Source organism: Xiphophorus couchianus, chromosome 24, assembly GCF_001444195.1.
Source record: "Xiphophorus couchianus chromosome 24, X_couchianus-1.0, whole genome shotgun sequence".
NCBI classification, from domain to species: Eukaryota; Metazoa; Chordata; class Actinopteri; order Cyprinodontiformes; family Poeciliidae; genus Xiphophorus; species Xiphophorus couchianus.
The window spans coordinates 2557137-2584111 of NC_040251.1; the positions used below are offsets into that span (position 1 = coordinate 2557137).

The 26975-nt window shown below is 38.4% G+C and overlaps 1 protein-coding gene across 10 annotated transcripts in view; it reads left to right on the forward strand.

The window, feature by feature from the left end:
* dmd (dystrophin) overlaps positions 1 to 26975 on the forward strand; it is a 222473-nt gene that overhangs the window by 62537 nt on the left and 132961 nt on the right. For 9 of the 10 annotated variants that reach the window (XM_028010153.1, XM_028010151.1, XM_028010152.1 and 6 more), the window contains exon 2: positions 8528 to 8589. In XM_028010153.1, coding sequence (XP_027865954.1) covers positions 8528 to 8589 — 62 coding nt within the window. Of the gene's footprint in view, positions 1 to 4975; positions 4986 to 8527; positions 8590 to 26975 lie in introns of those variants that run through there. The other variant, XM_028010157.1, reaches the window with a different exon arrangement.

Consider the following 26975-nt stretch of genomic DNA (forward strand, 5'->3'; position numbering starts at 1 on the left):
ATAACTTAAATGAAGCTCGTCGGGCTCAGAACAGTTGAGGTAATTTCCTACATTTTTGGAGTTTATCTTTCTACAGAGAGATATTTAAGACACTTCCACTTCTGCAAATATTGAGATATCCAGGCATGTTTACTCTAGCTTTGGGCTTAACAAAGCCAGGTCAGCTCCGCATGTTTTCTTGACACCCTTCAATTACCATATTAGATGTTTAAATTCCCGACAGCAAAATTAGAAAAGATGTAGCAAGTTTGGTTTCTCTGTAAGAGTTGTCGGAGAAAACCTGCTATCTCTAAAAATATTATGGCTGCTTAATTGGTATTTGCAACTTTCCTTCTAAACAGACCATCAACAATGTCCTTTGGACTAATGAAACCACAGTAGACATACTTTATCTAACAGTATCCTGTGTTTGGCTAACAAAAGACTGCAACATTTTTAAGCTTCTCTACATAATGTACTGCAGCTGTCTGAAGTTATGACAGCATAAGCATGGCGATGATTGAAGGTAACCCACACCCTTATAATAAGCCAGCCTTATATAAAGGTAATATGAAAAGCTTACTCTATATTTTTCAAATCCTTTCATTACAGGCTGTCTGCCTAATAGACAAGGTATTCTAAGAACCACAAGGAAATCTGTTGTGTGAGAGAGAAGCTCTCTTTGCAAATATACTTAACTGAGTTCTTTTAATATAAGAAACCTTTTGTGACAGGTGCCCCAGTGTGCCAAGCCACCAAGCAAAAGACACTTCTCAGAAACGAAGCCATCTTTTCTAGAATGTGGCCGCACACCAACTTGCCAGGAAAGGCCATAGCCCACTAATTCAGGGGCCAGGAATGAGGGACATTAATCAAGAAGGTGCCAAATAGGGCAACGGCTATTTTTTAAGGAGCTGCAAAGCATTGTGACAGAGATTGAAGTGTGTGTTCATAGGAGCAGTTTAAGATGAGCACTCTGCAGAGCTTTGCTCCAGGGTTGATTGGTCTGAAAAAAAAAGAGCTCCACTCAGAGGAAAGAAGACATGCTTGAAACTCCCCAGGCAACTTTAAGAGCGTGCTCCAGGAAAAGAAGACTATGAGGGAACCTTTAGTGCAACATGTCGTACAAATTTAAGCTATAGAAATCTTATCACTGTAATGTATTTGCCCTACATTTCAACTGCATAAGAAAACATCCAACTTTGATAAGAAAAAACTAAACATTTCAGTAATTCTTTCCTGTGCCTTTGAGAATATGGTGTATGCTTGAGATTTGCGCTCCAAGGTGTCCTGTGCATAACTCTTACAAATGCTGTCAGCAATATGCATTTAGTTCTGTGTCCACATAAGACATAATATTCAGATGGGATTTTTATTTAAAAAAAATTTTATTTATTGATTTAGTTGTCTCAAAATTGAAAATGTCTGTGCCAAGTGGTCAGGAAGGTGAATTGTAAGCAGTCAAAATGTCAGACAGACTATTCCTTTAACGTGACCTCTGACCTCACCTATACTCTAACACCATGAAATCTATACAGGCTAAGCTGATTTCAAAGCATTGTCCTGCTAATAATGTTCTTTCTCAGGCTACACTATGCGGACACTCTGTCTGCACTAATTAAGATATAATCACTACAGTATACCAAATGCTTGCAGTGGCTCCAACCAATCATATGCCTGACAACATTTCTGATTATTTTTGCATCTAATTGTTCAACCTCTTATGGGCCGTCAAATTACTGGACTTTCATTGGATCCCTAGATGGTCAAATTATCTCTAATATGGATCTTGGTTCAAACACTGGTTTCTATGCTTGTCTTAGTTTTTGACAGCTGAGTCAAAGTGCAGTGACTGAACTATCACAGTATCAGTTTTAAAGAAAGTAATTATTGATTTTCTTTTTCTAGAACCAACCCAAAACAAGTGTTTGTCTTTTAGGTTTTGCTGATTTTAATTTCAGTTTGGCGAGAAACACTTGAAACGGGACTGAAGACTTTCAACTCGACTTCTAAGTCGGTAATACACAAACTTGACTGACTTTGACTCTTATTAATTATGCATGTCCATCCAAGTGTGTGAGTGATGGTGTGTGGGGGCGGGTGTGTGTGTGTGTGTGATCTCTGGCCTTATTATGTATGGTGGTAATTGGCAGTGATGTCTCTTGATTACTTTCCTTTCCTTCCTGCTGTCATTTTCTCGCCCTCTTCCAGCTTTTCTTTTCTCTCTTCTCCCATCTTGTCATCTCTCCACGCCATTGTTTCCGCCGCCTCGCGCGCTCTTCCATCCCTTTATCAGCCATCTCTCACTCCGCCTCCTGTCCCTCCATCATTTCCTCTCCGTCTCATCGCTCTGTAATGACCTGATCTGATTGGATTTGGTCTCATATTCCGTCCTTGGCTAATAGCCGTGACAGTTGCCAGGCAGCTGTGGCCAAAACAGCGACAAACATGACTTCTGCCACCGGGCTCCGCCAACAGCGGAGACAGATCACTTGTTTGCCCTCCCGGGGCTTCTGTGCTTGCACTTTTGCTGAGCTCCATTAGGACACTGACAAGCCTGTTAAGAGAAGCCCACATGATGGATCAGACGACTCAGATGATTTTATCCATCTACCACACACGGTGGAAATCTATTAGAAATGCATTTTAGGATGATAAACACAGGTTGAGAATAATTATCAGGCAGATATATGACGTTTAGCATCAGTATCTTTTTTTTTCTTTATTATTTAGTGTCAATGTAGCTCTCTCTTCCCCTATATGGAGAGCTTTTCACGCTGGGAGCTGAACTGCAAACTTGTAGGAAAATGTTAAATAATGGCCCAACTTGATGAAACCCAACTGTGAATCAGAGTTTCTCAAATGCAAACTGAGTCAAATTGAGGGGGGGGGGGGAAATCTTTATATGTTCTCGCTATAAAGACAAACTTCTCTGCCTTTATTTTGATTCAGGTCTGCAGCTTCGAACTGCATCTTCCTGCCAGGTTTTGCTTTTTTTATCGGGGGGAAAAAATGCAAAAATTGTTAATTTTACTTTCACATACTTAAAGTCTGATCTGTGAAGAAGAAATATATGAAGGAAAATGTGTTTCCAAGAAGAGGAAAAAGTTAGAACACCCTCGCCCCTAATGGTTGGTTTGGAAAAGTTCGTCACGTTCAGTTTTTTTCCTCTCATTTTATTTTCTTGTTTTTAATGAGTTCTGTTCAGGTTGCAGGTCGTAAAGCTGTCCCAATTACTGAACATCATTCAGACAGCATGGATTCTGCGAGAGAGGACGCGGCGCTTTGTGTATCATGATCCTGGGGGTAGCCACAGCACAAATAAAATGTTGGGGTTTTTTAAAGTTGTCCTAGATAACATCTGTCCCCTCCCCACCTCTGCGTTCTCCATGCAAACGAATCAGGAATCTGTCAGAAAACAAATATTTAACACGCCGTAATTTCAGCTTGTTTGGATAAAGACGCTGTTTGAAAGCTTTTGAAGCACTTGTTTATCTGGGAACATGGAAGCCAAGGCGGCGTCTTCTGCGTCGGTTAATTTCTGAGAAATATGCGAGCGCGTTCGTACATCACAAAGGGCCGATCCTGGGCTTTTACACGAATGAGAGGCTTTAGTTGGAAGTGTGTTTATATTTTACATTCTGTTATCTGAGACTTCATCTGCATGCACAGGAATCCGTTTGATGCCAGCCAAACAAACGCCACTAATTTACTGACAATGGCCTAAAAACAGTGTGTTGCAGTGAGTTTCTGCTATCAGTTACACCTTTATGTGTTTACAGATATCGCTTCTTTCAAAAGTATTTATACCTGCTTCATTTATTTTACATCTTTGTCTCGTCACAACCGCAGTCCGAACAAACACAAAGTGAGAAGTTGAAGGAAATGATAGTTTTTTTAGAAACAAAAATCTGAAATGTGCGGCCTGTACTCTCATTAATCCCAATTCAGACATAATCCAAATGAGCAGACAGATTGGCAAGGGCAGCATTAATCAGAAAGGAGCAAATGGGATGGTTACAATCTTTAATCTATTTTAACTTTAAGCAAAGTAAGTTGACAAAGTGTGAAATAGTTTAAAGCATCTGACATACTGAAAATGTTGGAAATGTTCCCTTGAGACAATATTGTGTTTCTAGCACTTTTAGGTACGAGTTAGCTAATGTTGTTGAGGTCAAGCCACTGATAGAAAATAAATCTCTGACATTTGTTTCCTGTGGCGTAGGCCTGTCCCAATAATACATTTTGCTGGATGACAAATTGCGCCAAAAGTTGTCGCCATAAACGGTAATCAATAATAATAATAATGCAAGAAGACGTTCTTACAGATCAATAAACTTTAAGTTCTGATGAACATTTAACACTGGAACCGGAAGACATTTTAAATATCCAAAATAAACAAACAAAACAGAAACGACAAATAATCAAAACACCAGACTGAAGACTTTTATCGTGCAGAATTTGGTAGAAAAAGAGAAAAACTATAAATTATGCAAGTAAAAATGATTGAGTTTGCTTTAATTTATCATGTGATTAATTGATTTATTGATTATTGTGACAGGCCTACCTGTGGCAACTTTTCCTATGAGTCATACTGCCAGTTGCCCAGTATGACTTGCATTAGATCAAGTTTTCTGATTCATTTCTGTTCAGTCGGCAGAGAGTTGACCCCTCCCCTGCTTGTTTCTTAGAATAGAGAAGCTTTGTGCAGAAATAGACATGTTTTTATTCTGCCTCAGATTTCTTCAATTTCAACTGGTTATTAGAGAAAAGTGAGGTTAAACAATGCTTATTTTGTTTCTGAATTGTTCTTTTATACATCACAAGACCATAAGCGTTGCTTATAATAAAGACAAGGAACCTTGAAAAGTTTTTCTTTTATTACTCAGCTTGAATGTCTTTGCAGAAACTTTTGTTGTGCTTACAGCTGCTCTGAGTTTCAGTAACAAAACAGTTTAAATGGACTATTGATCTTGTGTCTCTCCCTCACCTCTGGTGTCTGTCTGGTTGCTTCTGGCTGTCCCCACTAATTCTCAACGCCTCGGCTTTTCTGGCAACACATGCAATGCTAATTCACACACAGAGCCACCATGTTCTGTGGCTTTACAACCTGAGCTCCCAGTGAGCTTCCTGGTCTCCCAACTGTACGGGATTATCTATTGTAGTCCGACCAATTAACAATAAAACCTTCTGTAATGTTTTATTCACTTAGATATTTCTGGCACTCCTTAATAAATTTGAGGGAGACAGTTTTCCAAATTTCCACTTTTTGTGAAGTTTTATTTAGGTTGGATTGCAGTCTGTCATCTAGAGGTGAAAGCCAGTGAGTCAAAAATGATCCGATCCAAATTTTTTATTGCGCCTCCTACGTGCAAAAAAACTAAGAGTGGGGAAAAACCCACACTACTGTACACATCACCCTGAATTAGAGATATGGACTTATAAGTAAATAGCCTTAACATTTTACAACAATAATTCATTGCATTTATTATGATAACAAGAAATAATAATCATTAAAAAAATGATAGTTTCAACACAAATCCTGGTGAAATTTCCATCATTGAAGAGACTGCTTTACTTCACCGGTTACATAAAGTGTTGCGGTTTAACTGCAGTAACAAGTAATATTTTCAAATATACTTTTTTAATTGAGGCTCTTATTAAACCAGCGTTGGAAAAGGAGAGACTTATGTTTCAAACCGTAAAAATAGCAATCCCAACAATACCGTCAGCTTTTTAGGTTTATTGTTCTGTTACACCTGAATTTGTATTATATATTTTCATTTCTACAATAACAATAAACTGTATAATTACCCATTCCTACCCTGAACACATAATTCCCCCCATTTTACAACAAAACTTGGAGTTGGCAGCATGATGCTGTGCTTCTGAGTTAACGGGGAAGAAGAAGAAGAATCGCGCAGAACACCTGAAACTGAGGGTTGAAGTTTAACTAACAATATATTAAAAACTTTACTCTAAAAAAAACCAATGTTATTCTTTTATAATATATCAAATTAGACTTTTGCTCCGCTTGAAATAAATCCTGCTGATTTTGTGTTGTAGGTTCTCGTCTCTCTGGACCGCACAGTTCCGCTTGTGGAACATCGTCACGTATTCTGAGTTAGACCGGGGTGAAAAGTTCACCTTTATTGATTTGAGAGAAAATGTGGAGAAACTGAAATTGTATAAATGAAGTGAAATCTGTTGCTTTGTAGTTTGGGGTCAGGAGGGAATGCTTTTGAGAAATTGAGGTTCTTCTTAAAAACCCCCACAAACTTTTCTTTACTGTCTCATCCAGTATCTTCCATAAATTAGCTATTTTTCACACATAGTTTTATTTCTCGTTTAGGATATTTCTTTTGCTGCATTTTTTTCTGACCACGTGGAAATATGTCTGAATCAGAATTGTGTGTGTGTGTGTGTGTCACCGTATCCTGCGTGTGCGTGGCGGCGTCTCGCACTCCGCACTTCCTCTCGACGCGTGACCTGTTAATTAAAGGAGAAGTTTCATTATCAGCTTCATTAGCCGGCGCGGGGCCAGAGTCGGCGCTCCCAATCGCAAACATGCTCAAAGACTTCCGGTTAACTGAGCCGCTGTAATATGAACCTGATGTTGTGTTTCCAGATGAGGGTGTAATCTATTCTCCCTCATAATGAGACGCGAGCCCTGGACCTGTTAAATGGCAGAGGAGTTGTTGTCATTTCCATTAAAGGACAACTTTGATTTCACCCCGTTAATCGTTGATCACATTTCTCCAACAAGAACAAAAATACAAACAAATAAAAAATAAAAAGTTGACAATGAGAGTTCTTTTTATTTTTATTTTACCCATTCGCTTTAAACACTTCTTCTCCCAGGTCTGTTTGGGACAGCGGACATTTCCAATGAATAAAAATAAGGAAAATAATTTACATCTTAACAAAATGAGCTGTGTTTTCAAATAATAATAATTTTAAAAAAACACCGGTTGGTGAATGTAGCCAAGCAGCTTGGTACTGCTCTGCTGCGAACAATAAATCAGCTATTTGCATAACAACTTAAACTGAGCTTCATAATTTCCATCCTGATATGTTTTGGAGGACAGACTACATAATCCATTTCATGTATGAATTTTCAACATTTTTATTGCTTTTGGTTGTCGTTCTGGATATTTAAAATATTTCAAGTGTACTCTACAAAAAGTCTATTGGTCATTTACCAATAAATAATTGATCATTATTATGATTAATATAATGACATTGGAAATAGTCTCAAGACAACAATATTATTAATTATCACTATAATTACTGGAACAATTTATCATCTAGAAAAATGTATCGTGACGGGCCGAATTGTTTTACACATCCCACCAAACCTGACTTTGTGGGGATTTTATGTCACAGAACAATAAAATATACCGCATAAAAACAATTCATGTGCTCTGATTTTTTTGTATTAGAACATCTTAAAACATTGGTTTCATTTATATTAGTTATTTTTCCAAAGTTTCACCTTACAAAAAAAAAAGGCTTAATTCCATGGAAACTATATTTTGTATCGATGACAAAAGGTTTTCTTGTTAGATGTATTCATATGGAGATTAAGTGGCACACAGGTGAGCTGTATTTGTTAATGGGGTGACCTGATGGATGTTTTCTTTAGGGTAGGGGTTCAATAAACACGCAACGCTTTTTTCAGATTTTTATCGGCAAAATCCTTTTCCTATCACCCCAGCTATAAGCTACTTTTGTTGACCTGTCAGATGAAATTCTAACCTGAAGTTAAAGTTAAATCGTTTTGGAAAAACTCCTAAGTTGTCAAGCTAGACCAAGATAAAAGGGCTTAGAGTAATGAGCAAAATCCAGACTGATCTGGTCCTTTTCTCTATTGTTTCAGTCTTGCCTATACTAAAGGCGGCTCTGAAAACCAGCTGTAAGGATTACACCAGCATCTCTCCGGGAGGAAGGGAAGTTTCTTCTTTTCTCGGAAATTGCTAGCCGTTCACGTTAGCCGCTACCACAGCTCGGTGCAATTAAAAACAGAGAGAAGAGAGAGCGGTTGATCACAATTTTAAGATTTATCAATTGGAACAAGTTTGGCTCGAGCCACTTTACTTAAAACCTGCTTCTTTGTGTTTCACCCGGTTCTGTTTGATCTTCCAACAAAAGAAGGCTTCCTGTCGGGAGGTAAACACTTTTTGGCAGCTCCGTTAGAGCTTTGATCAGACACCGTCACTGCAGAAGCAGGTGATGGCGAAGCCTTAGCAGCAGCTGCGAGCGCAGACGTCAGGATGCTGCGTGATCTGACCGCTTCCTCATCCCAGCCTGCGATGCCCTCACCCAGTCAGCCAGCAAGCCAGCGACGGCCTGGGAGTGGGCCGCTGATTGATGTGATGAGGATGCAATTAGCTTTGAGCAGGATTAGAAGAGTCTCTCATCACGCTGGGCACCGTGTTGCTCTGCGTCCGTGGAGAAGTTTTGACAGTCTCAAGAACATTAGGATTATGGTAGTATTTCTGTGTGCTTTCACTGATCTGATGGTCTTTGTTTTTGTTTGTCCGTCCAGATGAAAGAGAAGACGTTCAGAAGAAGACTTTCACAAAATGGGTCAACTTGCAGTTGTGTAAGGTAAGAGTTCTGGTTTGTGTTCTGTGTTTCACACCGTGGGCGGAACGGGACTCCAAAATCTAAATGTTTGATCCAACGACAAACCTTAATGTGTTTTATTAAGGACAGTAATTGATTTTAATAATCGAATTATTACTGTAATCTATTATTTTAGTAATCGATTATTTAGCAATCGATTATTCTGTCAATTAATGTAATAAATCAGATAAAAAAAAGGAAGCTTGTTTTGTTCTAGAATGGCCCAGTCAAAGCTTGAGTTGTTTTGCAAAGATACTCAGACATAAATTTGCAGAGCTGAGAAATTCACTAGTTGTTGTGCTGAATTTAGAGGCGTTAGAGTAAAGAGGCACTGAATGAATGCATAGCACACTCTTAAGATTATTTTAAACATATTTTTGAAAACCATGCATCATTTTCTTTCCATTTCATTTTGAGATTTTGATATGAAAATGTTTGAATACTTGTGTAAAGTACCGTACTGCTCAGAATAACCAGGTAGTTTTCTACATTTCTGTCTTTATGTTGTAGACAAACTAAAACCTCTAATCCTTAATTGGACAAGGCCGATGTGGACGGCTGAAGTTGGTCCATTTTGTGTGAAGCAGGACTCAAACACACCAAAACAGACACCACATCGTTTGGATCACTTTGTACTCTCTTCAATGACTCTTGGGCCCCGTTCCATGTTTTTGTTTTCACTCATTTCCTCCCACTTTCAAAGGCAAATAAACAGGAGGGAAGGATTTGTTGTTCTTAATGCCGAAAGCATCTTTTCTGCTGCTTTCATCCTTTTAGCCAAGCTGTTTCCTTTGGTCTCTGAGCGACAAACAATTTGAGCGTTTCCCTTTATGGCGCTCAAAGGTTATTCCCTCCACGTCCGTCTCCTCTTTAGAGTCGTGTCGGTAAGCAGCAACACCAATGGGCAGCACGGGGCTGGCTTGTTTTGTAGAGGGGCTATCTACAGAGCTGAGTAATATTGTTTTGTTTTTTTTGTTTTTTTCAATTAAAAGCAGCAAGTTCTGATGCTATGATGCTGGTGGAAAACTACAGTTTGGGTATTTATTAGCTGAATAATCAGAGTCCTGTCTCTTTAAACGGACTTAAAGAGTCCATTTCACCCACTTTTTCTTTTTTATTCTTTCAAAACTGAACGAGTGCTTATGAAATGTCAATAAAATAGAAAACCTACATTTTTGGAGCGATTTATTATAATTATGCTAATGGTGAACAGTCAAAATAAAATAAGGTTTTATTATGGTTCATACAGTCATATCTCGGTACAACCTAACTGCTTTGATAAGAGTTTAGTAGGGAAACATGAGCTCTATAAAAGTTGCCAGGTTGCTTACCAGAAGCGGACAAGTATGTTAACAACAACAAGGAAAGACATAGAATGTCCTCTCCACAATGACAGAAAAAAGATGTCAGCCATGTTGAAAAATCCCTGTGAAACACCAAACTCCTCCAAAAGAAAAAAAAGAAGGTAATATTAAACTCTAAGCTGAATGAAAATTCAGGTTTAGCAATTTTCTGAATCAAGGAAAAAAAACCAAACCTTTCTGTAGTTTTTGTCAGCACATGGTTGGCCGAAGGTGCAAGAATACATGCGATGGCCGCTGAAGAGTCTCATCAGGTAGCTAGCCAGTCATGTTTGCTAACTTTTAAATATTTGACAAGCTCTCTAGAAACCAGGTGGAAATTTATTCAAGATCTTTTTGCTTTGTGTGCCAAATTAGATATGCTTTTGGGCAAAAAAATAAAAAAACATTGCTCTTTTTTTAGGTGAACAATGTAAATGGCGGATGTTACCGGAACATTAGAGCTAACCCCAAAACACAGACAGTCATGTACTTCAAGGACAGATTGCAAACAAGAGTTTACTTTTTGCTAGTTTCTTTATGAGACGTATTTTGTTGAGTTCAGCTCCAAAGCATTTTTAAAGGGAGATTTTCTTTTAAAATATTAGAATATTAAAATATTAAATATCCTGTAAAATCATCCGTGTTCCGCTGAACCGCAACATTTTATTGCATTTGTTCAACTTGAATAACTAAAGTAAATTTGGACCTCTTGGCTGTTTGTTGTATTGTTTTCATTTACTCCATAATAACACACTTTTTAGAAAAGTAGAATTCAGAGCAATAAACATGGATAATGTGGAAATAATAAAGCAGAACTTTGTCTTCTAGTATTTATAAAAGATAAATAATGTTCTGCAGCACATTCATTTTGTTTTCACAAATGTCTGAAGAATTGTTGGTGTGTGTGTGTGTGTGTGTGTGTGTGCGTGTATGTGTGTGCGTGTGTGTGTGGCGGGGTCATACATACTGATGCATTAGTTTGCTTTCTATTTTCAAAGTTGATTACGAGGTTTTTGAGGTGTGCCGTTGCCATGGTTATTGAGATTTATGAGCATGTGTGCACGTTTTGGCTCATGTGGCTGCGGTTGTGCATTTAAATGTGTAGTTAAGTAATTAGCTTGCTATTAGCCTTGTCTTTTTATCCTTTTTCTTTCATTCCTTTCCTCTATCAGCTTCATTTGTACTACTTTCTGATTTCATTTACCTCCATGTTTTACGATTTTTATCTCATCTCCTTTTCCTTTTCCTCATTTGCAATTAGACCTGCTCTCTTCGCATGTAAGCCCCGTTAGGTCGAATAGATGTCCTGTGAAACAAGAAACTGCAGAAGAGAACAGTCTGAAAATCCTCTGAGTCTCTCTATTTAATTAATTCGATTTTCCACTCTATCCAAAACGTGACGTGTATAGAGCTGTGGCGAAAAAATGTCCTGATAATAGCATTTTAAAATGATCGGTGTTAAATCTTTACATCTCTGCATACCCGAACGTGCGGAAACAGTTTTTAAAAATCACGGTCATCTTTTTTCTTGAACTGAAAAATCTGAGTTTTCATCCGTTCGCACTTCGTCCAAAGGGCGGTTGGTAGATAAGAGGAGAAAATACGCAATGCTACATTAATGAGACTGAGATATTTTCAGGGTAAACAAATCTCAAATCTAATTTGAATAGCCTTGTGGTTCCTGTGTTACAGAACATGCTCAATCAACTGAGTCTGGAGAACTGCATTTATACAATAGAATATCATCAAACTAATTTTTCAATAAGTCAATTTAAAAAGTAGAGCTTCTATTTTATGCAGATGCATTAGACACAGATTGGTTCTATTGGAAGCCATAATGATTATGGTTTATAGCTAATAAAAATCCCAAATTCAGTTTAGCAAAACTGCTTTATAAGACTATTAAAAGGTATTGATTCAGAAATGAATGGTCTCTTTGCTTCCACTGACTTCATTTAAACACTTCGCTGATCCTGGGCATCTGTAATTCTCAGCCCGGTCTGGCTAAAAATGACAGAAACCAGTTCATTTGTCTTGTAGGAATGTATAATTACTCTACAAAGACAACTTGATGACTTCATTTAAGCCACTGAAGCATTTAACAAATCGTATACAGTACTGGAAAAGGTTTTTGCACCCACAAAAATTCCTTCTAGTTTTGTTATCTACCTAATAATTCAGATATTAAAACAAATGTAAAGGGGCGTGCCGTGGTGGCGGAGGGGTGAGCGCAGGGGTGGGCAACTCGAGGTCCGGTCTCCTGCAACTTTTAGATGCGTCTCTACTTCAACACACCTGAGTCAAATAATGAGGTCATCAGCAGGACTCTGGATAACCTGACTGCACTGAGGAGGTGATTCAGCTGTTGGATTCAGGTGTGTTGGACCAGGGAAACATCTAAGAGTTGCAGGACACTGGCCCTCGAGGACCAGGATTGCCCACCCTGGGTTAGCGCGACCCACATTCAGAGGCAACGTGGCCTCGACGCGGCTGTCGCGGGTTCAACTCCCAGACCCGACGACGTTTACCGCATGTCTTCCCCCCTCTCCTTCCCCCTTTCCTGTCAGCCTACTTTGAAAAAGGGACACTAGAGCCCACAAAAAAAAGACCCCTTGCGGGGCGATAAAAAACAAATAGAAAAAAAAACAAATGTAAAGTTAACTTGAATAAATGCCAAATATTTTCAAATGAGGATTCATTTGAGACAAAAATATGCATCTAAAATAATCTGCTACTGAGCGAAAATAAAATTCCCACCCTTTGTGAATTAAGTTGGTTTTAATCGCATAGAAATGGTCTTTGGTTTTTTTCAAGCCACACAGTTTAATTGCTGGCAGAGCTGTGGAATCAATCAGTCACTTAATCAGAACCAGTCTGACAACATGAAGTAGGATGAAAGAGCTCAAAAAGCAACAAATTGTGCTCCAATGAACTACAAATTAACACCTACAGTTAATGACAAAACGTCAAGGCTTTGGACTACATCCCATGAGACAAAAGGGGCATTCTTTGAAAGTTGTGTGTCCTTCGATGTAAAGCGAATACAGCACTTCAGAAAACTGACATTATGTGAATCTTTAAAATGTCTAGGGCTGCTTTGCCATTTCCTGACTGAAACAACTCGCCATAACTATTGGAATACTGTTCTCTTTGTTGCATATAATCGTAAAAGAGAACATCTCATAACACCTTTAAATGACTCCAAAAAAGGTAGAATAAAAGTTTTTTAATTGCGTAGTGTAACTCTAAACAGGCTAGTTTTCCTTGGAAGATTCTGTGCCAAACACAAACTGATCTCAAGTTATTGACATTTTGCTGCTAGCATTGAGCTCGTAGACTTTCTAATCCTGGATTTGTCACAAAGAATGAGTCTCTGGACTGCTCTGCCGGGGTTGAGTTAAAGTGACCTACATAGTGTGGACAAAACAAACCCTGTCCAGGCATGAGCACCACAGTGACAGACAGCTGAGGAACCGGCTCTAGGGCGGCAGGCAGGGAATGTTGAACCCAAACTCTGACGGGCTAGCTTACATAACGCCAGCTCACCTAATTATGCCTCCATCCGGTAGAGTCTGAGGCCCTCAACGTATTCCAGCCTTTAGCACCGTGCCTTCCTGCCGTTTGGACAGCTTTACTTTTGTTCTTTGCCTTTTTATCCTCCCCAGAATGAAGACTGAGGAAAAAGACAAGACAGAGACGGGCAGAAAGGTGAACTGGAAAGGAAGGAAGCGTTGCCCTCATCAATCTAGACTTGTTAAAGTGTGAGTGTTTGAGACAGCAGAGGGGACGAAGTAACATAATAGAGGTGGAAATGAAAGGGACAAGAGTGCAAATCGGTAGAGAAGTGAAGAAGAGGGTTAATTAGTGTAAAACGATCGGATATAGACAAATGATGGAGAGAAGGAAGGCTGACAGGAAGAGGTTAGGGTTAATAGAAATGGATAGATTGAGAATGTGCTGACAGCAAGTTTGACTTGTGTTGTTTGCTCCTTAATGAGTCATAAAATCAAGCAATCAAAGAATATGAAACTGTTTGTTTTTTAGATAAGGAACTGCATCTGGTTGTTTAGTATTTCCAACTATTATTGCTTTTTCATAAGGAACTGACTGCAATTTAGTTTCCACAAATATAATGAAAATGGACCAAGCTAATTTCTAGAGATGCACTGATCCACTTCTTTCTCCTTCCGATACCGATATCTGAGGTTTAGCTTTGGCCAATACTGATCCGATACAGAAAAGCAGCGCTGAATTGACTTTAAGTGTTTTTTTTTTAAATAGACGTAAATGTACTGAATTACAAATTAATTTGATAACTCTGCACCAGTACAGCACACTTAAATACATCAATAGCTTCACAAGCTACAAACATGCAAAAAAAAACTTTAATTTGTTCAGTCAGTTTAATTAAAAGAATAACAGCCAATGTACAATAAATAATAGACAAACTGAAACTGACAAGGTTGACTACCTTGGTCAAACATGTACTTTCTTTCAAATGGTTCAGAAAGTTAAATTCTAAATATAATGTAAAATAAATAATTTTTTCTACACCGATCTAGAATTTTTTTCAATACCGAAAGATATTAATATCGAATCGGTGCACCTGTATTATTTTCCAGGAGTAAATTAGCTAATACGTGATACTTTTTCTGATTTTATCTGGAACCTCAGTGAGAATGCGTGAGAACCTCAGTTCTCCTTCTCTGCTCTGTTGTGCTTTTTTTTTTTCTTTCTTCCCAGCTTGTGTATTCCTGTCTTGGTTGCATTGGCTTTGTGCCTTTTCCTGTCTTCCATTTCAGTGGACATGTTAGATGTCTCAAAGAATGGCTGCCTCAAACGGCTGAATTACATTTGACATTGTGTTTCTTTCAGCAGAGCATGTCTCTGTTTTAGTGCAGGTTCTTGTACTCTGCGTTTATTTTGTTTTTGTTTTTTTTCTTTCATTGTCAGGCACAAACTTTAATCCGTTTCCTCTTTTTGTGTATGTTTTCGTCATGTGACGCACCAACAGAAAGTATACAGAACTATTAGGTGGAAGGAAAAGGATACACAGTTTTCCTAATTTGCACATCCTGAAACTGACATTTTTACCTCCTTTTTCTTTGCAAAAACTCTTAAGCTCAGTAATATTGGATGAACACAGGTTGTTGCTTCTTATTCATGCTCTAACAAAGCTCTGAGTCCGCAACAGAACAGCTGGATTTATACTGAGATCAGCTGGATCAGGTGATCCAACTTAAATATGTTGTGTGGATAGGTAACAAGGAATCAAATTAAGTTTATGCAATTTAAGTTTATCAAGTTGTCAAGTTAAACATATAGTAAGTTTGATAAACTTCAGTCAAGGACTTGTGACCAATTAGCACATTTTATTTCAAGTTGGAGCTCAATTCTCTTTATTTTCAGTGTAATTTTACATAAAGGAGGAGGAGTTGCGCCTTGAAGGCGGAGCTAAGTCCACCCAGGTGTTTTGCACAGCTGAATGGTTGCCAAGGGCGATTAAAGGATTTCACAAACATGCATGAAAAAATCAAAACACTCCAGATGTGTTTTTGTAAAAAAAAAGAAATATCAATTTTACTTAGTCTAGGATTTTCTTACTGGAGTTCACACAACATATGCCACACTTTTCAGGTTTGTTTTTGCAAAATGTTGAAAAATTAGCATAAATTTCCTTTTAACTAAATCCAGTCGACTCTTGCAGCATCAGCCTCTTCAGTTCTTATGTAATGAAAGTCAGTCTGTGCAAGAAGAATGTAGTGAATTAGGATTTATTTACTCCTTATCTTATGGTTTCCCTCCTCATTTTCGTGTTGCTCTCACTTTATACAGTTATTGGGATTTTGTTTGTCCAGCTACCAGTTTATCACCTAAAGTGAACTCCAGGAAGTTAATAGAAAAAAGCCAACATTACGGCCAGGAAGAGATTTTGTAGCTGTAGGATTGTAAATAAATGTTTGTTCAAACTTAGCAGGAGATCCCGTCTCACAGGAACATACAACATTCACTTTGCTACCTTTCAGGATTTTCCTGGCTGCCATGCTGAGGTTCTGCTATGTATAGTGAAGAACAAATCAGCTGGAACAGATTTTTTTCCCCTCTCCCCCCTCCCTGTGTCTCTTTTCTCTGCTTGCTTTTGTAAATAAGCTGTGTAATCATAACGTACCCTGCAGCAATACTTTCTGGTGGTAATTTACCAAATCAGACTCTGAATCCTGCATTAATTTCCTTTTTTTTTGTTTTTCCTCTCTCCCCCCAATTTTGCATGCTGTGAATATGTAGCTTAGCTGTTCAGCGAAGCCATAAAATCAACGCTGAAACTTGTGATTAATCTCCAAAGTCATTTAATCTGCAAATACGCAGAGTTCAGGAAGCAACGGCGACCTTTGACTCGTACCGCCAGTGATGGCGGAGGACGTGTCGCTCCGTCGACGGACGAGAAATCTATCTGAAGTGAACAGTTAGCATAATTTCAGACCGGAAAAATGAGTGATTGGCCTTTGTGCTCGTTAAAGTTTACTGCCGCAGCCACGAGACGAACGATGCCGATGAATCTCATTGGTTCCTGTTTCCTGATGCTGATTGCTGATATCAACCTGCAGCGCCGCTCACCCCGGTGATTATCTGAGGTCGCATCTTGTTTTATTGAACAGTTGCCGTTGTTGACATTCATTGCACATCAGCTCCCCTCGTCTCATTTCTGATAGCTTGCCTCATTAAGTATGCGTTTTACTTCACCAGTGTGAAATATATCTTGTTTTTAGCAGCTGACCAGTGAAAAAGGAAATAATTACAATGCAATTCTGATTGAAATTATATAAGCAGGAGAGAAATAAGCGTGAAAGGTTCAGCTTTAAAATCAAGAATGTCTTGCTAATGCTTTAACGAAAATCAAACTGTGTTAAACAAAAGAAGAACTACAACATATTCTATAACCATTAAGTAGATATAACTGAGATATTCAATTGAAACATTTAGAGCCAGCAATAGAGACAAGGTCCTATAATTTAAATCGGGCAAAAAAAAATCTTCTTTACTTTATCATATTCTGTTAAAGCTCAGCACTCGACGGTCACTACTTTGTGAAATATGCTGGAGATGAGAGAGAAGGAAAAAAAGCTTCATCTTGAGTGTTTTGTCCTTTCCAGTCATTTCAAGCAGGGATACAGTGTTCCCATTTTTTTCCCCCACTGACAGATGTTTCCTTGTAAAAGGTGGAAATAATTTGACAGAAAGAATAAGCAGAGGCTCATATTCTGTTTAAGCTTGAAATTAAAGTTAAAATAATAAAACATTTTTGGATTTGGTGGCAGGAACAAGATGCAGAGGAATAATAATGGGTCTGACAGGTAGCATAAAGATATTTAGGATCTGTTTTTGTTTATTATTTGTGGCCGTAGTTCAGTTTACAGCAGCAGAAACTTTAGGCACCCATCTGTATGGTCTATTCCAAGAAATGACAATCCCCCTGGCAACAGAAGTAAAGAGGATAGCATTGATGTCACAGGCTTTATGGTAAACCAGACAGACTGGGTGTTATAAAACTTTTCAACATGGAGCTGGAGGATCCAACAGGCTATATATGAACGCACAGATCGATCCTCAAGCCATGTTCATAGCCTTGTTGATGACAACTGCAGCCTAATGAACAATACTGTATGAGTAAGAGAGGGGCATAAAGAACAAAGAAACGTTTCCAACCACTCCACAAACCTGCCTACTTAGAATTTACAAGGCAGCACCGAAAATATTTCCACAAAAGAAAGTTTCATCAACTTCCTTTTAAGTTGAAAAGACTTAAAAGGAAGTTTTTTTGGTTTGAAAAAAACAAGAAAACTTTGTGGGTTTTTTGCCGTAAAAGCTAGAAGGTGTAGCTTTTACGCCTTCTAGAATTAGCTTTCTGCCGTCTTTAGCTTAGCTGTTTGTTTACACTGAGAAGTTGTACCACACAGCTCATTAAACCCAGTATTATATATTTAAATAAAGCCAAGAATTAATGATGGGATTATTGTTTCACAGCTTTTATTAGCAGTTAGCACAGTTAGCGTTGCTAACGTTCACTTCTTATATCGGAAGTTTGACTTTACGATCACAGAAGCTGCTGGAGTTTTCTATTTCCTTCACAGTCAGACTTGTCTGTTTGGTGTTTACAACTTCGCACCAAAAATAGCACAATAACAGCTAAAAGGAAGTTTTTTGTTTGTTTGTTTGAACATCCGCCACATCCAGCAACAATCCTACCAGAACTAGCTTTATGCTACCTTTAGCTTAACTGTTTGTTTACATGAAAGACTGTGAAGTCGTACCTTTATGGGCAGGCCCCTATTGTTCTACACCTCAAAATAACTGCTGCCTCCTACTACTGTTATTGCGGCTCGTACCGCTGCGTGGCCCCTCACAATATATATCAAAACGTGCGGCTCAATCCCGTGAGAGGAGCTATTACTTTTGTTGGCATTTCGAGTAACTGTGGCGACATAATTAACAAAAAACGAGCCAAATTTAACTCAAAACAAAAGTCTAACTGACACAAAACAGTCAGTTAGACCCAAAATAGACAGAATTTAGTCTGCCTCTCTGAGCTGCTCTTTAGAACCACAGTGATGGCAAAACGTCAGAACTACAGACATGGTGGAAGAACTGCTATAAACTCATTGCATCTCTGAATGGTGCTGTTTATGTTATATCTTATATGCATATAATCTAGTGGTGGCAAAAGCAACAAAATGCTACTATGCTCTGGACATGATGACATGCTTTGATTAAATTAATAAATGTGATTCCAGCACCAAAAAATTAACTTTATACCAGGTGAGTCTCTCTAACCTGAGAATGTGAACCTGTACTGGGCTGATTCTGTGCCTTCAAATCATTTTAACAATGTTCCTGGAGAAGATTCATAACTTATAACTTATAACTCTGAAACAGGAACAGGTCTGAAAAACAGACTGTGTGCTACACTCAAGAGAGTTTCATTTGATGCATCAAAGAGTGATGTCATCACTGCTGATGTCATTGTTACCAGTGGAACTGAACATTTTAATGGTGCATTAACATCAAACACGTTTTGAGCGTCAGGCGAATCTGGTTTATATTCAAAGTCTATGTGAAGCGTTGGATGCGCTAGATTTGTCAAATGCTCAAAACGGTTCAAATCGCGCCGCGCTAGAGGCTTGAAGCGCGATGCAACGGCCCTCGACGCGCCTCCACATAGACTTTGAATGCAAACCAGCTGCGCCTGACGTTCAAAACGCATTTGGTGTGAACGCACCATTATATGTCCAGTGTCACATTAGGTCAGTGCTTCTCAATTCCAGTCCTTACACCCCCTGCTCTGCATGTTTTAGATGTGTCTCTGTTTCAGAACAGCTGATCTAAATGATTGCATGATCTCTTCTGCAGTCATCAAGTACTGCAGTAGCATGTTAATCACCCACAGATTCAATCCAGCTGTGTGGCAGAAGGGGAACACCTGAAACATGCAGGGCAGGTGGGTAGGGGGGCCTGAGGACCAGAATTGAGAAACACTGCATTAGTTCCATCATATTAGGACCAAAACCTGGTCCTAATATGATGGACTCATTGCTTTGGGTCAGGGGTAACATTTAGAGGTAAGATGCTAATTAAGTTTTAGATAGGGTTAGGAATAGGCTAGTATTGTATAGGGTTATTGAAAATGTGTGGATTAGGCAAAATCACAGCTACTAAAATGAAGGAAATCAATGCAAAGTTCTAATGTGGGTCGAAATAGTTTTGACAAACCTGTACAGCATTTTGTTTTCTAAATCATTATAAACAATGATGATATAATATTAGGGTGTTTTTCTGCCAATTGTGTAGCTGCAGTACACTAGTAGTCTAATGTGTTGAATGTGCTGAGACACATTCAACACATTAGAAACCAATCAGAACCAAAGGTTTGCCTTTTGGTTCTGATTGGTTGTTTCTGGATAGTAGCAGAGCTAGATGCATTTTCGCAGATTCTCTGTTTCATATTCTACTGTCAAACACTTTTAACAAATATTCATCCATCCATCATCTAACACACTTATCCTTGCACACACACATTCACACCTTAGGACAATTTAGAGAGATCAATTAATCAAGCAATTAATGCCGAGTGTTAGCAAAACCTAGGTTTCGATAGTGACCTAGATTAGTGCCACCTGGGGGTGGGTCGGCGTAAAGGCCGAGCCGGGCATAGATTGGCCTTCACGCCAACGCCAACATGAAGCCCCTTCATGCAACCAGTGGAGGTTGGTCGCATGGACGTCTGTCTTTCCTCGGACCTCCATGTTTGTGTGGAGATTTGGCTTTGCGTGGACTCCTCTGATTGCAACCTGGGTGTGGGTCGGTGCAAAGGCCGAGCCACACTATGCATGGAGACCCCTGGTTGATTGGAGGTCTGTCTTTCGTTAGACCTCACTGATAGATTGGAGGTCTGTCTTTCCTCGTACCTCCCTGGTTGATGGGAGGTCTGTCTTTCGTTAGACCTCCCTGATAGATTGGAGGTCTGTCTTTCCTCGTACCTCCCTGGTTGATGGGAGGTCTGTCTTTCGTTAGACCTCACTGATAGATGGGAGGTCTGTCTTTCGTTAGACCTCCCTGATAGATTGGAGGTCTGTCTTTCCTCATACCTCACTGATTGATTGGAGGTCTGTCTTTCCTTGAACTCCTCTGGTCGTAGGGAGCCTTCTATTTGCAGGGGGACCTCTGGTTGGGTGGAGACTCTAGGACGGTTGTTTTCCAGAGCAAGTTTTAACTTCACCTTCAGGTCTGCAACCTGACCCTGCAGAGATTTCACCGTTTCCTCCTGGGCTTTGAATTTGGAAGCTTGCTCTGTGTGACTTTTGAGCTGCTCCTCGTATTTAAGTCTCACTCTGTATTCTTCAACCATGACTTCTATCAGGCCTTTGTTGCGGGAGGCATATTTTTCAGCCTCCCTCTTGAAGTACTCCAGCTGTTGAAGGATGCTCTTGTCGGCTGTAACTTTGGAAGAGCAGGAAACATTTGACACATCTTTAATCTCTGGCACGTTTCTTTCATGTTCACGTTTGACTCGCAGGTGATGTTCTTTTACTACCATATTTTGCAGTTTTTGAATCTCCTCCTGATGTGATTTGACTTCAGCCTGATATGCAATCCTTCGGTCTCTTTCCTCATGGAGATCAAAAATCTTACTCTGCAACTCTTTTTTAAGATCGTCTACCTGCTTTGTGAGCTCGATGACGTGTTGGCTTGTTTCTCCCACAACTTCCACTGAGGGGGTGATCTCGAAGCCAGCAGAGGGAGTTGTTTCCTGCTTGACTTCCAATGATGTTGGACTCTCAAAGTTGCCAGAAGGACCTGATTCCCCCTGAATCTCTGCTGATTCATCTTCCGGCTTAATGGGGCTGTCGCTGTCATCTTCAAAAGAAATGACTGCGTCGAAGTCGACTTGGATGTTGAGGTCCATCATGTCGACCCATGAAAGCTCAGCTGGAAAAGCTTCATGTTCACAAACAATCTGTTGTTGCTTCATGTCTATATTGTGGTAAATTCTTGCTTCTCTGAAAGGCGTGTAATATCTGGAATCGATATCCCGCTTGTCTCAATTAATTTCGAACGTGCTCTGAAGAGTGATCTGTCGCGATAGAACTGTGGAACAGGTCTGAGAAAACTCTGTCTGCGAGCTATATTCAAGAGAGAGACTCCTTTGTGGTATCATAGAGTGACGTCATAACCGCTGATGTCATTGATACCATTGGAACTGAACATTCTATCAACCTTATCCCTGGGAGGCTTACTGGGGAAACGATTAAGGGTGTTACTTCTGTCGCCCACCAGAAGTAGAAGTATTTCATTGTAATTTGGAGGGTTTTTGGCTAATCTATATTCATGATAGAAGTTGCATCTCTGTTTTCAGTTATTGTACAATATTTAGTAAACTTGTTTATGGACACTGTCTGCTATCAGAGAGCTATTCAGTACAGAGGATTGTAATTATGAGCTTAATCACGGGGAGCAACAGTGACACCGCGTTAAGTTTTGTAACGGAATTTCAAAATAAAAGCCTAAATATTCCTCTCAGGGTAGTGCTAACTAATATTAGCCTTTACTATCTTTTTTCTCTCAGGTTATTGCACTGCCCTGCTGCGCAAGACAGTAAATTAACATTAGCACAAACCTTTGCATTTCACTGCCCCCATTAGCATTAGCCTTTTCCCTAAAAGAAGCTTTTAGCTATTTTTCTTATTTATTAGCCATGCTTAGTACACTGAATGGAGTGATGCTCCACATGCTACTGACAGCATTTTGGCTAATGTTAGCAGTTTGGCTCATTTTAACTTGTACACTAATTTCAACATACTGAATGGCATAAGTCCATGTTACTCAACATGTTTGTCAATCTCTACATGCTATTGAGTACATTGTAGCTTACTTTAGCATTGATGCTAATTTGTAGCATCAGAACGCCCACGAAGTGTGCCAACCGACAGGCACACTTTGGCAGGCCCCGTTTAAATTTCTTCAGAAATTTTCTAGTTAAAACTGTAGTTTCCTATTTAATTCAAATGTCACTAACAGCTTTTGATGGGCATATTCAATGTTTTCATAGGTTTTGTTAGCAGTTAGCACAGCTAGCAATGCTAGAGGTAATAGCAGCCTCTTAGTTCACGTTTTATCAGATTTTTGACTGTGCTGCTCAGATTGTTAAGATACTACTGTAATTTTCTATTTTCTTTACATTTAACATGTGTTTAGAAATTTTAAAAATAAAATGTAGCAACTATTCCTGTTAGTTCTTTGCCACTCCTATTCAGGCCTCTGAAGTTTTATATATCTACAGAACCCATATCTTGCAGTCATTACAGTATAGTCACACAACTTCATCACAAATCAGTCTAGTCAAATTTTAACTGCTGTGGTCACTTCTTTCTTTCTCTGAGTATTTATCATAACTGTGTGAACTTGCCTTATATGGGAATCTAGAAAGGTTTTTTTCCCATTTCTGCACTACGGTCAAAAACAAAAGATTCCACCCTAAGCTTTAGAAGCATTGCTCTTTTTCTTGAAGCCTTTCAACTGATATGGCTATAAATAAAAAATTTAAAAAAATACGAGAAAAACAATGCAGCCTAGAAAGCAAAGTCATTTATGGGACAAGAGCTGTCATCAGAAATCTTTCAAAGGACATAGAGAAATGAATAAATCAGCTGGGTGTGTTTTTATTGAAGCTGTTTGGAATATTGCTGGATTATTAAGATGCATTTCTCATCCATCATGTCGTTTTACGCAAGGGTTGAATAAGTTGAACTCATTTTGAAAACTATAGAGGAATCCTTATGAATAAACAATATTCTGGAAGTGAAACTTCTGACTAGTGTACATAGGGTTAGGGTTAGATTGACAGTATCTAAAAAAAAAAGTAAGTACACCCCTGATATTGTCATTGTCCCATGAACAAATATAATTTAATATATTTACATACGTGAAGCAGTCAGTGTACAGCTTGTAAAGCTTTTACTCAACACAGTTGTATTGTAAATGGCTGGCAACAAGGTAAAAAGTGACAATTTGTCAATAAATTTGTGTGGCAATATATCTAATGATTAATTGATTGTGAAATTAGTTGACTATTCTTTCAATAATCAATTCATCACGATTAACCCTTTGTCAAATTTCCTGATGCTTCGTTACAATGAAACTTCATTTTCTTTTCTCGCATTTCCCCCCTTTAATCTAATAAATTAATTTGTCATAAATGTCTCAATTGGACCAAAAAGTACATTTGCTCCTGACATTTAAGTCAGATTTTTGGTAACATTTTTAGCTCCCCACAGGAAAGGAGTATTAATGTTTTGATGAATCTGTTCCCAGTAAACAGTGAGCAGACAGTCCCACGGACGTTTTACTATCTTTTACTGTGCAGTAAAATGTTTCCGTGTTGTAAGAAATATACTGAAATTTCTTTGTGATTACTAATTCAGTTCTTAACCTTGTGGAAATGCTTAATTTATTCCTTTATATTAAATTGAGTCAATTGATGAATGGAGTTGAAGTTATGACATGGGTTAGATTTGTGTTAACCAGTAAAACTGGCCGAGTTATGGACCAAATATCATTTGAAGTCGGGAACATTTGCTACATATATCAATAAAATTTTGTCACAACACAAAATTACTGAATGGGTACACAATGGAGAAAAAGCAATATGTAACTTAGAAAAATGTTAGGCATAAAGTAGCTCAGCGATCATTTTCTTCTCATTTTTCCACTGTTTTTGTTCATATCCAGTAAAGAGACGAGAATAGCAAAGCTTTCAAAGTTTCTCTCTTGCTTACGTTAAATAATTCAAGTATGAATTGTGTTTGCACTTGTACTAAATAGATTTTTATCGCTCGCGAGTCATCGGAATTTATTTTCTAAAATGCCAGTCTTCCAGGAGTTGGTCAATAGTTTAGACAAACAACGAGCGTCCCCTGTGACCAACAGAAAGGCAGCCATTATCTGCATCTGTTACAAACCTCCATCCTCTGTTTGCTGCCATCGAAGTGAAACCCACTGATTTGTGGAAGGGAGGGTGTTGTGCATTCTTTATTTGTCCTCCGATGACATTGCACAGGTAGCATCTCATTTGTTTTTCTCTTTGTAATTTAGAGTTCGGTTATCCATGATGTTCTGCTGGAAAATTCAATTACAGAAGCAGGTTTTTTTTTTTTTTCCTTCTTTATATCACTGCTTTCCATTTATTTTTCTTTTGCTTGCCGCATGGTTTTTTATCTGACGTGGAGGATGGACAGCATACTAACGATACCGATTTGGCCTTTCAGTTGAAGTGATGCACAGTTCGTGTTTTGTAAAAAGGCTGGTCATTATTTAATTTAATTTTTTTTTTTATATTTACAATTTTCAGATTTTTTCCTAAGTACTTACTTTTTACCTAATGTTTACTCAGACATCTGATGAAAATGTGTCTCCAACTTTATAAACAGCTGAATATGCAGATTCACAAATAAAAGAACGAAAAGCCTATAAAGATTTTTCAATGTTTGTTCGATGTTATATTATATGGGATATATTCAACATTCATTTAAATGTGTATATCTTATTAATCAGGCATTCTTCAAAGTAAGACGAAAGTGTTGTGGTCGGATGAGACCTGTGTGACGCAACACTGACCTTTATATCACCCTGACGATGTCGTCATGGTGAAACATGATCGTGGCAACAAGATTTAAGTTTTTTAAGTTTGATACCGATTATTTTGACATCAGCCCAACCTGTAATTGGTATGTACTGCCAATTTTTTTAAGCCAACATTACTTTTTCATTTAAATGATAAAAATGACAGAATAACAAATATTACACAAGTCTCAATTTAACCAAAAATAATCATTATATTTTGATGTAGTTCTACCTCTGTTGTTTGATTTGTACATTAAACAGTACATTTTGTTTCTATGTAAAATTAAATGGGCCAAAATATTGGTTGCCTGGGGTATACGTCGACCTCTAGTGGCAGCATCGTGTGTGTCATGAAGTGTCCTGAAAAAGCATGAAAAAAGAAAAAAAACATGTTGGAGGCTCCGACATGTCATAGCCTGACCTGCAACACACAGCCAGATTTATACTGGATACAAATGCACTCCACACTATTCAGATCTTCAGTTGCAGAAAGTTTAAAAGCCACAAATTTTGTCCTTCAGCACAGAAAAAGTGAAAACTTAATGCACTATTTTTCTTAAATGCAGACATACATGTACTGAATTGCGCTGACTGAGCAACTTTAATTTGCTCAGTCAGTGCAATTGGTGTAATAAACCAATGTAAAATAAAAGATGAAAAAACTGAAATTGATAAAAATAGATTGACTACCTTGGTCAAGCAGGTAAAAAATAAACCATTTCTTTTCAACCATTTCTCAAAGTGCAATTAGGAATTCTAAATGTAATGCGAAATAAATAATAAAAGTTACTAACCAGCCCTGTTGTGACTCTGAACAGGAGTGAATCACTACAAAACAGGAAGGATGGGGGCTTTCTAATGAATATACTCAGGATGGCGCAAATTGACCAATTAGATATTGTTCTTAATTACTCCTCTGGTGCTCAAACAGCCAGTAAATCTCATGTGGTGCTTGAGTACCTCCAGACATAAGATTCTGACATTTCTAACAGCATAGTAAAAAACATTTTTTTTTAAAACAGAAAAGATGTCACATAAGGTTTGGATTTGCTCTGGAAATTATGTGGCTGGCAGCCGAACTCAGGCTGCTGCTGAGTGTGGGTGATGATTGACAGAAAACCACACACAGTAGCTATACTTACAAGGTTTAAGAGGTTATATACAGTAGGTAATCAGATGTAGGGTGTCTGAGCCTGCAGGAGCAGCCGAACATGCAATAGAAATAAAAACAAAGTATTTATTCCAAGTACACCTTAACCTTTTTCACTCTGTAATCCATCTGTTCCCTGTCTAATGGCAGAAATGCCCCAAAATAAAACACTTGAGATTTCTCGCTAGGATTTTTCTGACATTGAAGATGTGGGTTGAATATATGTTTCTGTCATTATGACGATGAAAAACCTGACAGATGTCAAGATTAGGGGATCTCCAGTTAGGATAGAATTTGAATTACCATTCAAATACATTTTTGATGCGGATGAAAGGGCTCACTGCAGTGGGTGATAACGATCAGGGGGGCGATACGCTCGCTCAGAAATCAAGAAAAAAGTTTCCTATTGAATTTCTAGTTCAAAATGTGAAATACCTTGACTAGTCATTCAACTTGAGATTTGTAAAAACCTTTCTTTTATTGATTGAAACCTCATGTGTAATTAACTTTGAGTTTCAGACCGTGGGTGCTAGCTTTTGCAGCCAAAATAGTTTGCACTACGTGTATTATGGGTTATATTGAGCTTTAACTATTAAAATACGAAGTTTTAAGCATGTTTATAGAGAATCTAAGGTATTTGTGGGTTTTAGCTTTTCACAGAGGGGAATTGTGTCCCTCTCAGTATTGGGGGTCCATTGAACTTT